General features: G+C 31.3%; 1 protein-coding gene across 3 annotated transcripts in view; it reads right to left on the reverse strand.

Moving 5' to 3' along the window:
* Positions 1-246: 246 nt before the first annotated feature.
* Positions 247-14059, reverse strand: part of LOC139513334 (E3 ubiquitin-protein ligase HECW2-like) — a 46655-nt gene continuing 32842 nt past the window's right edge. For all 3 annotated transcript variants that reach the window (XM_071301730.1, XM_071301731.1, XM_071301732.1), the window contains 9 exons: positions 13745-13858; positions 12821-12973; positions 11170-11268; positions 10366-10498; positions 7605-7751; positions 6849-6963; positions 5099-5184; positions 3764-3876; positions 247-3141 (listed from right to left, as the gene is read on the reverse strand). In XM_071301730.1, the coding sequence (XP_071157831.1) occupies positions 3030-3141; positions 3764-3876; positions 5099-5184; positions 6849-6963; positions 7605-7751; positions 10366-10498; positions 11170-11268; positions 12821-12973; positions 13745-13858 (1072 nt within the window). In that variant the 3' untranslated portion in view covers positions 247-3029. The remainder of the gene's footprint in view (positions 3142-3763; positions 3877-5098; positions 5185-6848; positions 6964-7604; positions 7752-10365; positions 10499-11169; positions 11269-12820; positions 12974-13744; positions 13859-14059) is intronic.

Consider the following 14059-nt stretch of genomic DNA (forward strand, 5'->3'; position numbering starts at 1 on the left):
AAATGGATGGAGTAATATTGACACTCTATTAATTCATCACTCTACATTTGGAGAAGGTCTATGAATTATCATCACCAGGTGTTGTTAATCATGTGACATTTCTTACTATTATTTGTCATCCATTTTTTGGCTGATACACATATATTATATGGCTTCCACTAAAAAAAAAAGCTCCATTGAAGCTATTGTACTAAGAGACCTCTTTGTGTTTCAAACTGCAGCTGTTTCAAATATATAAACAAAAGGTTAATGCTTAAATTAATTTATTTTTTTCCATATTTTAGGTCTGTTTGTTTACATCTATAGAACACATAAGTGACCATGCATTCTGGTCATGTAAACAACAATATTACAAAATTCATATGTATAAACTTACACAAAAATATCCTAATAAACAAATATTGCTATCATACAAATAGATAAATTAATTCTGACAACATTGTTTTAAATTAGATGATAGACTATATATAACTTTGGCTTCTGTACATATAAAACAACTTATACATGATTATTAATGATAAATGAATGAAGGTTGAAATACATATAAAAAATCATGAGAGCTTTAAAGCCTTACAACAAATGCATTAAACTGTTAACTAAAACGTTAACCTAAATTATATTGATTAACTGTTTAGCTAGTGGAAAAATTTGTTACTTCACCATTTGTACATTCCCAGCTAAAAATACTAGTTATTCAGAGTCTATACTGTTCACAAGTATAACTGTAGAAATGTCAATCTCATTAAAATCGGCTGTTGTTTTATGCTACAGTACTCTCTACACTAGAAAAAATAATGAATAGCTGTCCTGTTAAAAATAAGACAGCTACAAAGAGTTAACAGCTGGACAAGGAGAGAAGAGAAGTTGCTGAAAAAAAGACAGATGTGGGAGAACGACTGGACATTAAAAGTTTTAAAGTTTACAGGGGTGTTTCAGAGTTAGAAAAAAATATGAGAGAAGGGTAAGAAGGAGTGTAGCATATCAAAACATTAGATTTTAATCAGATTGTAGAAATGAAAACATTAATAAAACTCCAATATCAAGTTACAGATTAAAACATGTTATACTTTGTGTTAGTAGAAATAAATTGGTACATCTTGGAGAACAAGCACTGTTTATATGTCTTTAACTAACAGCCATCTACAGTCTCTCTCAACAAATAGGTATATACAAACACCAGTATATCTTTACTTTATTAGAGATTAATCCACATGTTGGCTAAACAAGTAATACATACAATGATTATGTATAAATATATTTATCAGGCTCCTAACCTCCATTTCAAAAAAAGGTAAATAGATTTACCAGTAAATCTGGAACAAAATGTTCAAACATTAATGTTTGTAAAACAGACAACCTTTTGAGAAATGCCTGTTCTATTACCCAAACTTATGTAGATTTGAGTTAAACGTTAAAAGAAATTGTTCTTTTCTTTGGCTTATAAAAAATTATATAAATACAATAGTTGTAGATACTTCTATAATCCCCAATATACAATTAGATTTGAATCAGATTGCAATGTAAAAAGACATTCTTTCTTTGGCCTATACATAATTTTATTAATTAAGCTTGCATTGTTTTTCATTTCAAAATACACATAGAGCAAAATAAATATCACAACTCATCATATCTAAATAATATCAATGCCCAAAAAAAGTTTCTCAAAAAAATTATGGTATGCATCAATTCAAATATTTCCAATTTATTTTTGCCAAATAGGGACTACAGTTACTGTGTATTCATTATTATTCATTGGATAGCAATTTTGGTGGGTTTCGTGGGTGACAGTTGAACCAACAAATTAGTAATTTCTATAGGCTTTGTATGCAGAAATTGGCAAAACCATGAAATCAAATATCCAGGAAAATGCAAGTTTTCTTCAATCCACGAAAAATTGATACCCACGAAAAGAAATGAATCCACAGTAAAACTCATCATAATTTCAACCAATTTTCAGAGTTATATGTGCGATCTATGTACAATAAATCGATGTTGTTTGTCTAATGCAATCCATTTAACAGTCATGTCATAACAATAAATACAGTCAAATGTCAAAAGTATATAAAAGTCTGAACTTTTGAATCCCTAAATTTGAAAAACAATAAAAAATTCAATGCTCAATTCTTACGAGATTTTGAGTTTACCTACTTGTTTGTAGAAGAGTATTTAGGGCAAAGTTTTTACTCTTAATTTTCCCTAATATCTTATTGTATTAAGATTGTTTTCTAAAATCAGCAAATTAACCTTATTGTGTCTCTATAATAATATCACAAATAAATTGTTTTAACTAGCCTGACTATTATGTTTTCTCATGTAAGCAAAAGTCTTATTTTGGGAAGTCATACCTAAATAGCAGTAATTTTTTTATTTTAAAAAATGAAGTACCAGATAAAAGAGAGAGCATACAGATCAACTTGAGAGAAAAAGAAAGAATAAAAATGCTATAAAAATGTGTCTTATGCCTTTGTGCATTTTGACATTTTACTTACAAATAATTCCTAAATAGATTGTAATCCTATGTTTCATATGTAAATGTATAATATTGTATTTATCTATCTTAGAAAATTTACATATGTGGAAATAATATTTTTAAATGTATTTAAAGTTACATGCATAGAGTATTACTTATAATTCCTTGGGGATTCCTTACTTCCAGTGGTGAATATTCAGACAAAGTCAATTAAAAGTAAAATGACATTCAAATTTTGTAAGTCTCAAATAACTTTGTTAAATTTGTTCATGATTTTTTCAACTAACAAAATTTAAACATGATTTAACTTTAATTGACATGTGTGTAACCCTGGCTATGTTAGGTTAATAATGTGAAGACAGATTTATCTATATCTGATGCCACATATTGCAGAATTTTAAAGACAATTATTTGTGCAGCAATAATCTTGATATGATTACTGAAGTCCACCACTTTCTATATTGCACTAGATGATTAACAGTTTATATTGGTAGATGTCTTCTTCACGCTATCCTGAAGATGCTCGTTTCTTGCTCTAGATGATTAAGTTTACATGCCTTTACTCTATCCCGAAGGTGCTTGTTTCTTCCACTGCGGTCACCAGTTTCTCATATAACATATCAAATGAAGTGTAAGGGGGAAGATCCACTCTATTGAAGCAAGTATGAGCTCTGCAAAAAAAAAATAACAAATGAGGAACTTTAAAATCACAGTTACAGAAGTTCACCTTTTAAATCCAGGCAAATTTTATTGAAGATCTTTAAACTGGTTTAAAATTCTTCTGTGTGTGCATTTAAATAACTGAAAAAATTGGTTTTACAATTGTTTAAGCATTATCATTTACTTATTATGAATAATGCATTCAAAATAAAGATTTGTATCAATAAAAAAGAAAAAAAATGAAATACGTAGATTTAAGTGCCATTTCTGAATAGTGATTAAAGATCTACCACTTATAAACTTCTTTGTCTAGAAAGTACTCTATATATTTTCCTTTATCCAGAATAAAATCTATTTCAAATATTATTCATGGTATTTAATTCTGTGTTTCTTCATATTTGAATTCTTTCAGGTAATTATTCTATTTCAGGTGTCAATTGTGCACTGTGGACAAAAGGTTGCTGTATTATATTTTGTACACTTGAAATTGATGGTTATTTTTTAAATTATGTTGTCTAGTAATCTTACTGAACAAGTACTTATAAAATTGATTTGTCTTAAAGTAAAGGTACACCTAAAATAATAGTAACGATATAACTAACAGTTATGGTTTATATAGTTGTAACACCTTACCTTGGAAGACTTGTGGTACGACCCCATTTCTCTATGCAAAACTTTCTAGGTCCATTACTACCTCTTAAAGCAGAAAATCCCTCATATGGTATGCTAGATGTCCCAGTTACAAACTGCAAAATAAAATAAATAATATTGATTATCTAAAAATATCTGTCAATCTGTAAAATATTCTACCAAATATTTGTATTGTGTGAAGATGTGAATATTTTCAGTAATACATTTTTTTTTATTAAATAAGGCTATGTGAATTCATACAATTTGAAAAAGAAAGGTGATCTACATGACGGCAGTAAGTTCCATATTAACAGTAGTCTTACACTTAATCCATTGGATGTTGGATGTGTACTGATTGATAATTAGTCTTAGACGCACAATTTTTTTTTATTAGTTGTTAGTGGCTTTCAACTAGCTGTCAGTAACGAGTTCTCTCAGATCTGTACTTTTTGTTGTAGGGATGTACAAGTACCCGGCCACGGCCACTTGTATTTGTATTATTTGTATTTTTATTCATCTGATCGATGAGTTAAGCCTTTTTCAACTGATTTTTATAGTTCGTTCTTATGTTGTACTGTTACACCACTGTCCTAGGTTAGGGGAGGGTTGAGATCCTGCTAAGATGTTTCATACCCGACACATTCTCTTTATATATATGTATGTGCCTGTCCCAAGTCAGGAGCATATAATTCAGTGGTTGTCGTTTGTTACATATTTGTGTATCGTTCATTTTTTTGTACATAAATTAGGCCATTAGTTTTCTTGTTTGAATTATTTTAAATTGTATTTTCAGGGCCTTTTATAGCAGACTATGAGGTATGGGCTTTGCTCATTGTTGAAGGCTGTACAGTGAGTACGGTGACCTATAGTTGTTAATTTCTGTGTCATTTGGTCTCTTTTTTATATTGTAATGGTACAGACTCATAGCTAGTAACTCAATATTTCATATTTGTATTTTCTGGCATATGAAACCTATTTTGTTAAGAGTAAGGATTATCATTGTAGCAGAACAAAGTGAATTAATATAAGGATATAAAACTTAACAAACCATGTCAAATCAGCTAATACATTACTGTGTTGAATAGTTCTTAATATTTTTTTTAAATTTCAAATGATCTAAACTTGAATTAGAAAATCTGCCAATATAAAACTCAATGTTTTCTGGACTTTTCTACTCCATACTGTATTTTGACTGGTTTGGCTGATAGTTTCCTTTCACAATAATAGTTTTTCTAGCATTTGATATTTTTTTCGAATTCTATGGTTAATTTCGGATGTCTCTGATTCATGTTTTAGCTTAGTTTACTGTCAATCCAATTCAGATCAAATAAGACAAACCTGTAGTAGACGAAGTCTGCGCTCATTGTCAAACTTTTCTATAGCCTGCCAGAACCACTGTATAACTGGATGTTGGTCATGGTAGCCTACAAGTTGAAAAGTTTTAATTTTACATATTATTCTGTATCTTTTTGCTGCTTTGATTGAAAAAGAATCATAACGAGAATAAATTGTAAATAAGCTTCTACAATATTGACCTGCCAGTTCACAAATGCATGGAATTTTAGATTGAGAATAAGGTATGAGGCAGAATAATGCACACCTCAGGACATACTAATAGATCCTTGATAGATAACAAAATATTTTACAGAATAACTTGAATATTAAAACATATTCAAGTAGTGACTAAGCATACAGTAACTCAGTAAGGAGTGAACAAAAGTAAATTATCAGTGTTCTTCAGCCACCAGTTGAATATCTTTAAATATTTGAAATCTTGAATCAGTTGCTTTTATTTGTTACATTGACTTTCAATATAAATAATGTAAAATTCTGAGGAACTTTTTTCCCCTATGTATTCCTACTTCATTTTGATGCAACTTTGTTGACATTATATCGCCACCACTTATGATGTCAGAGGAGTGAAAATGTAGGATGTGTTTCACATTTGAGAAGAGTGTTTCTGTTTACTAGGAAACCATGTTTTTTTTTTATTAAAATCAATATAATAAAACCCCTGCTCATTTGTTAAACATAATACATAAATCAATTACAAACGAAAGTGAACCAACTCCTGGTGAGTCTGTAGTACGGTAGAGTCCATAAAGTGGATACCCGGGGGTATGCAGGGTTGTTATGTTAAAAAACATAAAATGTAGAGAGTCTTATAACAACAACACTTTAAATTTTAACAACCCGATTTTGTACTTCAGCATGATTTTATGTATTGTTTTTATCCTGATGACGGTGCCCTAGGCACTGAAACATGCCGATCAATAAATTTCTGCAGCAGTCCCTAAAGTGTTGTTGTTATAAGACTCTCTACATAATACATAAATGTTATGTTAACATAATATCGCTGTTTTGGCAAAATCAATAAGACAAAATCTATTACACTGCCTTCCATTATGATGCCTGAATATGGAAGTTGATATAATTTACAAGTTACTTCTTACACTCTACTGGTCAGAAAACAACAATGCAATTAATTTCAATTCATTGGAATATAGGTTACATGATATTCTTTTTTAGAATGAGCATTCTAAATATCAATGTTTTTCATAAATTAACTCATCAGAATCCAATTGAAAGAAATTAAAATTCTAAAATTCCCTGAAGTATGACAAGGGAAAGATCCTTTTATACTGTGAGTTACTTAGATGCAAGAATGCAAATGAAGTGACATGACAAATATCAATGGCATATTATGTGTTGTCACCAGTATTCCATCACAACTGTTTCTGTCATATATATAGATTATCGTTATTCATCTCAACGAGACTGATTTTCTAGCTTGAGCCGGTACAGCGAAAGTGAGAAAAGCAATCAAATTGAAATGACCAATGATAATCTGATTATCGTTTTTTACCTATGAGGACGTTGTTAATTTCATTGACATCATATGTGCACATAATTTAAAGCGATAATTTTTCATATTACTCTACTGTGGTGAGAAAGTAAATTTTCAGTCAGTAAGATCGAAGGACAATTTTGTAAAATAGCAATAATATACTTTCTCCAACTACCACTCCCTAACATTTAACTTAATTGATATATATTGAGCCACCTGTTGTACAATATTTATACCTACCAGATCTATATTCTGTGTTTCTCCGCCAGTCTTTTACATCTATTTCAACAGTTCCAGCTATTACAAGTTCTAGTTCTCTAGCATCATACATAGCTACCATACGACTGTCTAAAACCTGATAAAAGAAGTTTAAAAAATTAGACCTATGAAAGACTTTGTCAATTTAACTAGTTCTTAACTTGCCTAATTAAGTTAGTGTCACAGTTAAAAGTGGATTTGTATTACCAACTTATACTAAACTACAGAGATGAAAAGTTAAAAAAAAACTTCTATTCAACTTGGATAAAAAAATATCATAAATATATTGAAAATCCTGTCTTTTTTCAATTTTGTTGAGTATAAATGTATACTTTATTGTTAGAATTATAAGATTATTATGTGAAAATGTCAATGACAAAAAGTACATTATCATATAATACAAGTGTAGGAGATCTTATAAGTAAAGTTATTCCTAATGTATATGATAACTGATTTATTTAATTTTTAAATTGGTAAAATAACCTTTTATATAGTATTTCTATATATCATTTTCTAGTCTCATTTAATTCTAACATTACCCTGTAACTTTTGAATGTTCTATTGAAGTATTATCTACAAAATGAAGACATTTTATAGCTGAATGTGTGGTATGGGCTTTGCTCATTGTTGAAGGCCATATGGTGACCTATAGCTGTTAATTTCTGGGTCATTTGATCTCTTGTAGAGAGATGTCTCATTGGCAATCATGACACATCTCCTTTTTTCCATTAGACTGACCTCATTGAATCCTCTAACTACACTTTCTGTCTGTTCTGTAACACCTCTTTCTAACCTCCATTTTACCATCTTTTCTATGTATTCCTTTTTATTTCTTTCTGTTACAGCCAATGTTTTTCCATTTGGTTTTAATTCCCTCTCTGTAACCTGTTAATAAAAAATATATAAATTATGTTTATTGAGACTAGAATGGAGGTTAAACAAATAGTTGTGTGAAGTTGTAAATGGAAACTACATATATGCCAAATGTAAACCAATAAAAGAACAAACAAGCTACTGCTCACTGATGATACCCCCGCCGCAAGTGGATAATATTAATAGTGTAAAAATATGCAAGTGTTCGGTAAACAGGAAGTTGTCGAGTGATGAATCTGAAAACGCATCACACGGTATAGCTGACTTATAAAAATCCTGAAACCAAATTTCAGAAATCCTTGTATTGTAGTTCCTGAGAAAAATGTGACGAAAATTTTTAACTTGGTTATCATGTGTAAAATCATACAAGTGTTCGGTAAACAGGAAGAAGTTGAGTGATGAATCTGAAAACGCATCACACGGTATAGCTGACTTATATAAATCCTGAAACCAAATTTCAGAAATCCTTGTATTGTAGTTCCTGAGAAAAATGTGACGAAAATTTTCAACTTGGCTATCATGTGTAAAATCAGACAAGTATACCGTATATCGTCAGATTATCGGAATTCCAATGGGGACTAACTGTGCACCACTTATTGCGGACCTGTTTTTGTATTGTTATGAGTTACAATTTATGACAAAAATAAGCAAAGACCCATCAAAACAACATCTGATAAACAAATTTAATAATACTTTTAGATATTTGGATGATATTTTGGCTCTCAATAATGACGACTTCAGTATGTATATTAATGAAATTTATCCTGTTGAACTTACTTTAAATAAAGCTAATACTAACAATGACCACTGCCCTTTTCTCGATCTTGATATCTATATCACTAATGGAAAGCTGAATACTAAAATTTATGATAAAAGAGATGATTTTTCATTTCCTATCGTTAATTATCCGTTTTTAGATGGTGACGTTCCCTTGTCACCATCTTACGGTGTTTATATATCTCAACTTGTACGATTCGCTCGTGTATGTAACACTGTTTTAGATTTTAACGAGAGAAATTTATGTATTACTGAAAAATTATTACACCAGGGTTTTCGATATCACAAACTAGTCAAAACATTTACTAAATTTTATCATCGGTATAAAGACATCATTCGTAAATATAGCTCAACATGCAGACTTCTAATACGTTCAGGTATTTCACATCCAATTTTTTATGGTAATATTCTTTATAAAGCACAAAGGTGTCAGTATTCACCTCAGAAACTTACAAAACCTTTGAATAGACTTATTAAGAAGGGATATAATTACGATACTGTTGTCAAGTCATTAAAGATTGCATATTTTGGCGTTAATATTGAGTCACTGATAAGGTCTTTGCATCGGAACTAAACACATTTATTCTAAAAACAGTTGTTGGCATGACACGGGTTATGTTCTTTTCATATATGTTATGATGGTATGATACTAAACCCCTAACGGGAAGGATTGTGCCTGATGTTCATATGATGAAATCATAATCTTTCAGTCAGTTTAATTGAAGTCTGGAGCTGGCATGTCAGTTAACTGCTAGTAGTCTGTTGTTATTTATGTATTATTGTCATTTTGTTTATTTTCTTTGGTTACATCTCCTGACATCAGACTCGGATTTCTCTTGAACTGAATTTTAATGTGCGTTTTGTTATGCGTTTACTTTACTACATTGGTTAGAGGTATAGAGGGAGGGCTGAGATCTCACAAACATGTTTAACCCCGCCGCATTTATGCGCCTGTCCCTAGTCAGGACCCTCTGGCCTTTGTTAGTCTTGTATTATTTTAATTTTAGTTTCTTGTGTACAATTTGGAAATTAGTATGGCGTTCATTATCACTGGACTAGTATATATTTGTTTATGGGCCAGCTGAGGGAAGCCTCCGGGTGCGGGAATTTCTCGCTACATTGAAGACCTGTTGGTGACCCTCTGCTGTTGTTTTTTATTTGGTCGGGTTGTTGTCTCTTTGACACATTCCCCATTTCCATTCTCAATTTTAAGTGTTCGGTAAACAGGAAGTTGTCAAGTGATGAATTTGAAAACGCATCACACGGTGTGGCTGACATATATAAATGTTGATACCAAATTACAGAAAGGGTGGATGTGTAGTTCCTGAGAAAAATGTGACGAAAGTTTCATGGGACGGACTGACTGATGGACGGACTGATGGACGGACGGACTGACAGACAGAGGTAAAACAGTATACCCCCCTTTTTTTAAAGCGGGGGTATAATAAATATAGGTAGAGGTCACAAATAAAAATAATTTATTTTATCAATCTTTAAGTCAAATAAATTATTAAAAGCCATATACAGGTATTTTCTTTATTTTTTTTCTTAAATTGTTCTATTTAACAGAAATTGTTAAAACAAAGTTTGGGAAACTTAAACTTTAATGTATTATTTTTGACAGGGATATTTTTTTGGTTTTTTTTAGGTAAAAGAAATATTTGATTCTATTACAGAACTAGATATAATGGCTATTTCCAGGATTGCTGATGGAATCCAAATTTTTTTTTTGCCTACCTACCCACTCCATTTTATTCTTCAGCAGGTGACAGTTTTTATAATGCTTTTCAGGGTCTAAACAAAATATCTATACAAATTGATTATCTATTCATTTAATGAAATGATATACCTGTCCAAAAACTTCTTCATTAACAGAAAATGTCAGATCCATATCCAGGTCAGTAATATCATTCTCTTTAATCCATAGTAAACTCTGGTGAAACTCTGCATCTAACGTTTCAACATCACCCAGTGACCATTGTCTGAAAATTGTCATATCCTTCATACATTGTACATGTGATACCAAAAATAATATACATTTTTGAGATATCAAGAAACAAACTTTACACCAGAAAATAAGAACTCTTTTTTTTTTTTTTTCTTTTTTTTTTTACAACTTCAGATACTTTATTTCACTAAAAGTTGTTAACAAACCCTCCTAATGTTACAACAATGGCACTAAGGTTCTTCCCTGTATTGTTAATTACCAATAAAACCAGGGGATTTCATAATTAAGAACTCAAACAACATGAATTTCTTTTTTCTTTTTGTTTATTATTTTCAGCAAAATTAGTTGTTTAAATGTTATAATAACAGAGGAATTATGTGTCCAAATGTATCCACACTTGGGACTCATGCCTTTTTGATACCTATTGTTTTTGTGTGTGTATTTGTTTATCGTCAGTTTACTTGAATATGCTATGGCTATTGACCTTAAACATAAAGGAAAAACCTGTTTTTGATCTTCTTATCACACATTTGAAAAGGCTTAAAATATCAAGTTACCTTTCAAAATGAAAATTTTGCCTTATTGTTAAAAAACTCATTAAAAGGTGTTATTTCAAACTCTATGTTAACCTAGGGATGTGGAGGCAACCTCTAAATATATGGAGCCTGAGATCTTATACTTATATTGTGTTTATTCTATACTTACATTCTCAATAAAGCTTTGTAGAAAGGTCTGGTAAAGAAAGCATCCAGTAAATATTGATGCACCACAGCTAGTCCAAGTACCCTTCCAGCAAATCGAAACCTAAACAGTAAATAAAAAATGTCTCAGCTTTGCTACCATACTTTGAAGATGCAAACAAATGATTCATAAAATTGAATCTTTATACAGGATGAAGAAATTATTGTTTGTTTACAACAGCCAAGAGGAGGAACGGACTGCTTTTAAAGCAGTATAGAGGACCCATTTCTAGTGTAAATAATTAAGAAAACCTGATATACAAAGAAAACAAGTGAAACTGCAAGCTACTGCTCACTGATGATACCCCCGCCGCAAGTGGATAATATTAATAGTGTAAAAATATGCAAGTGTTCGGTAAACAGGAAGTTGTCGAGTGATGAATCTCCTGAAAACGCATCACACGGTATAGCTGACTTAGATAAACCCTGAAACCAAATTTCAGAAATCCTTGTATTGTAGTTCCTGAGAAAATTGTGACGAAAATTTTCAACTTGGCTATCATGTGTAAAATCATACAAGTGTTCGGTAAACAGGAAGATGTCGAGTGATCAATCTGAAAACGCATCACACGGTATAGCTGACTTAGATAAACCCTGAAACCAAATTTCAGAAATCCTTGTATTGTAGTTCCTGAGAAAAATGCGACGAAAAATATTCATGGGACGGACGGACTGACTGACAGACGGACTGACAGAAGGACAGACAGAGGTAAAACAGTATACCCCCCCTTTTTTTAAAGCAGGGGTATAATAATTAAGAGAACAATATATAACATAACAAATACAGAACTGCTATTATATTAACTGAGCGTATGAGTTGTTAAATTGCAATAATTTAGCAAAATTTTGTTAAAATATTTTTTGAAACAGTATCTTACCAGCTATTATATTTACTTTGTGTGTATGTATTGTTCAATTGCAACAATTAAGCAAAATGCTGTTATAAATTTTCAACCACAGTATCTTACCATTCATGATGGTTTTCTACAATAGTAGACATAGGACTGACTTGTACAGTGTAGGTATCATTAGCTGAGTAAGTATCTTACCATTCATGATGGTTTTCTACAATAGTAGACATAGGACTGACTTGTACAGTGTAGGTATCATTAGCTGAGTAAATATCTTACCATTCATGGTGATTTTCTACAATAGTAGACATAGGACTGACTTGTACAGTGTAGGTATCATTAGCTGAGTAAGTATCTTACCATTCATGATGGTTTTCTACAATAGTAGACATAGGACTGACTTGTACAGTGTAGGTATCATTAGCTGAGTAAGTATCTTACCATTCATGATGGTTTTCTACAATAGTAGACATAGGACTGACTTGTACAGTGTAGGTATCATTAGCTGAGTAAATATCTTACCATTCATGATGGTTTTCTACAATAGTAGACATAGGACTGACTTGTACAGTGTAGGTATCATTAGCTGAGTAAATATCTTACCATTCATGATGGTTTTCTACAATAGTAGACATAGGACTGACTTGTACAGTGTAGGTATCATTAGCTGAGTAAGTATCTTACCATTCATGATGGTTTTCTACAATAGTAGACATAGGACTGACTTGTACAGTGTAGGTATCATTAGCTGAGTAAATATCTTACCATTCATGATGGTTTTCTACAATAGTAGACATAGGACTGACTTGTACAGTGTAGGTATCATTAGCTGAGTATTCAAACAGGCCATAATAGGGATTAAATAATTCTCGAGATAACAGGAAGAAAAATTCTCTAGCAGGACCACCATAATCCAACCTGAAAACATAAAACGATTCACCTCATGAGTAATTAAAATCAACAAAATGTGAACAGAATAGGGTGTAAAATAAATATACTCTTTTTTGGAAGTAGCTCTTACATTTATATATGTGTTTCAAGGTTTTGGAAGAATGTTCTATTGTGTGTATTGTTGTGCGTTTACTTTTCTACATTGGCTAGAAGTATAGGGGGAAGGTTGAGATCTCATAAACATGTTTAACCCAGCCGCATTTTTGTGTCTGTCCTAAGTCAGGAGCCTCTGGCCTTTGTTAGTCTTGTATTATTTTAGTTTTAGTCTTGTGTACAATTTGGAGTTGAGTATGGCGTTCTTCATTATCACTGAACTAGTATATAAATTTGTTTAGGGGCCAGCTGAAGGACGCCTCTGGGTGCGGGAATTTCTCGCTGCATTGAAGACCTGTTGGTGACCTTCTGCTGTTGTCTGTTCTATGGCCGGGTTGTTGTCTCTTTGACACATTCCCCATTTCCATTCTCAATTTTATCTATATATGCATGAAGTCTAAAAGGAATTCCAATAAATTTACACAAGGTATAGCGGATCAAACTTTAGTCAGGTCATGCTTGTACTTCTACTTAAATCAAGTACTCTGTTAAAACAACACATCTTTATGAATCATGTCATCTATGTTTCAAACATTTGCCCCGTCAAAATTGATCTGTTTTATCCCAAAGATGTTATTGTCACAATTAATCATATAAGACAAACATTTTTAGTTTAGAATTATCATTATATCATAAATTTCTTACCCTTCTTCTCCAACAAAAGTAATGTAAAGTTTACTTTTCATCAGATCTTTCTTTGGTGTGGACATTATTTTATTAAAAGCATCCTCTAAAACATGATCTCTTCTCACCATTAATCTAAAACACAAAATCCACAAGATGTATGTAAATTCAGAATTGATAAGGTTGTTGGATAAATATTCATATGTTACAAAATTGCTTTGTCTGTGGAAGTATCTTGTTTGTGTTGATGAATGATATTGTTATTATTTTTTTCAATAGGGACATCATGATAGTCATTCACTTCTTGTATAAATCAGGAAATTCAATGATCTATAC

Source organism: Mytilus edulis, chromosome 2, assembly GCF_963676685.1.
Source record: "Mytilus edulis chromosome 2, xbMytEdul2.2, whole genome shotgun sequence".
Classification (NCBI taxonomy): Eukaryota; Metazoa; Mollusca; class Bivalvia; order Mytilida; family Mytilidae; genus Mytilus; species Mytilus edulis.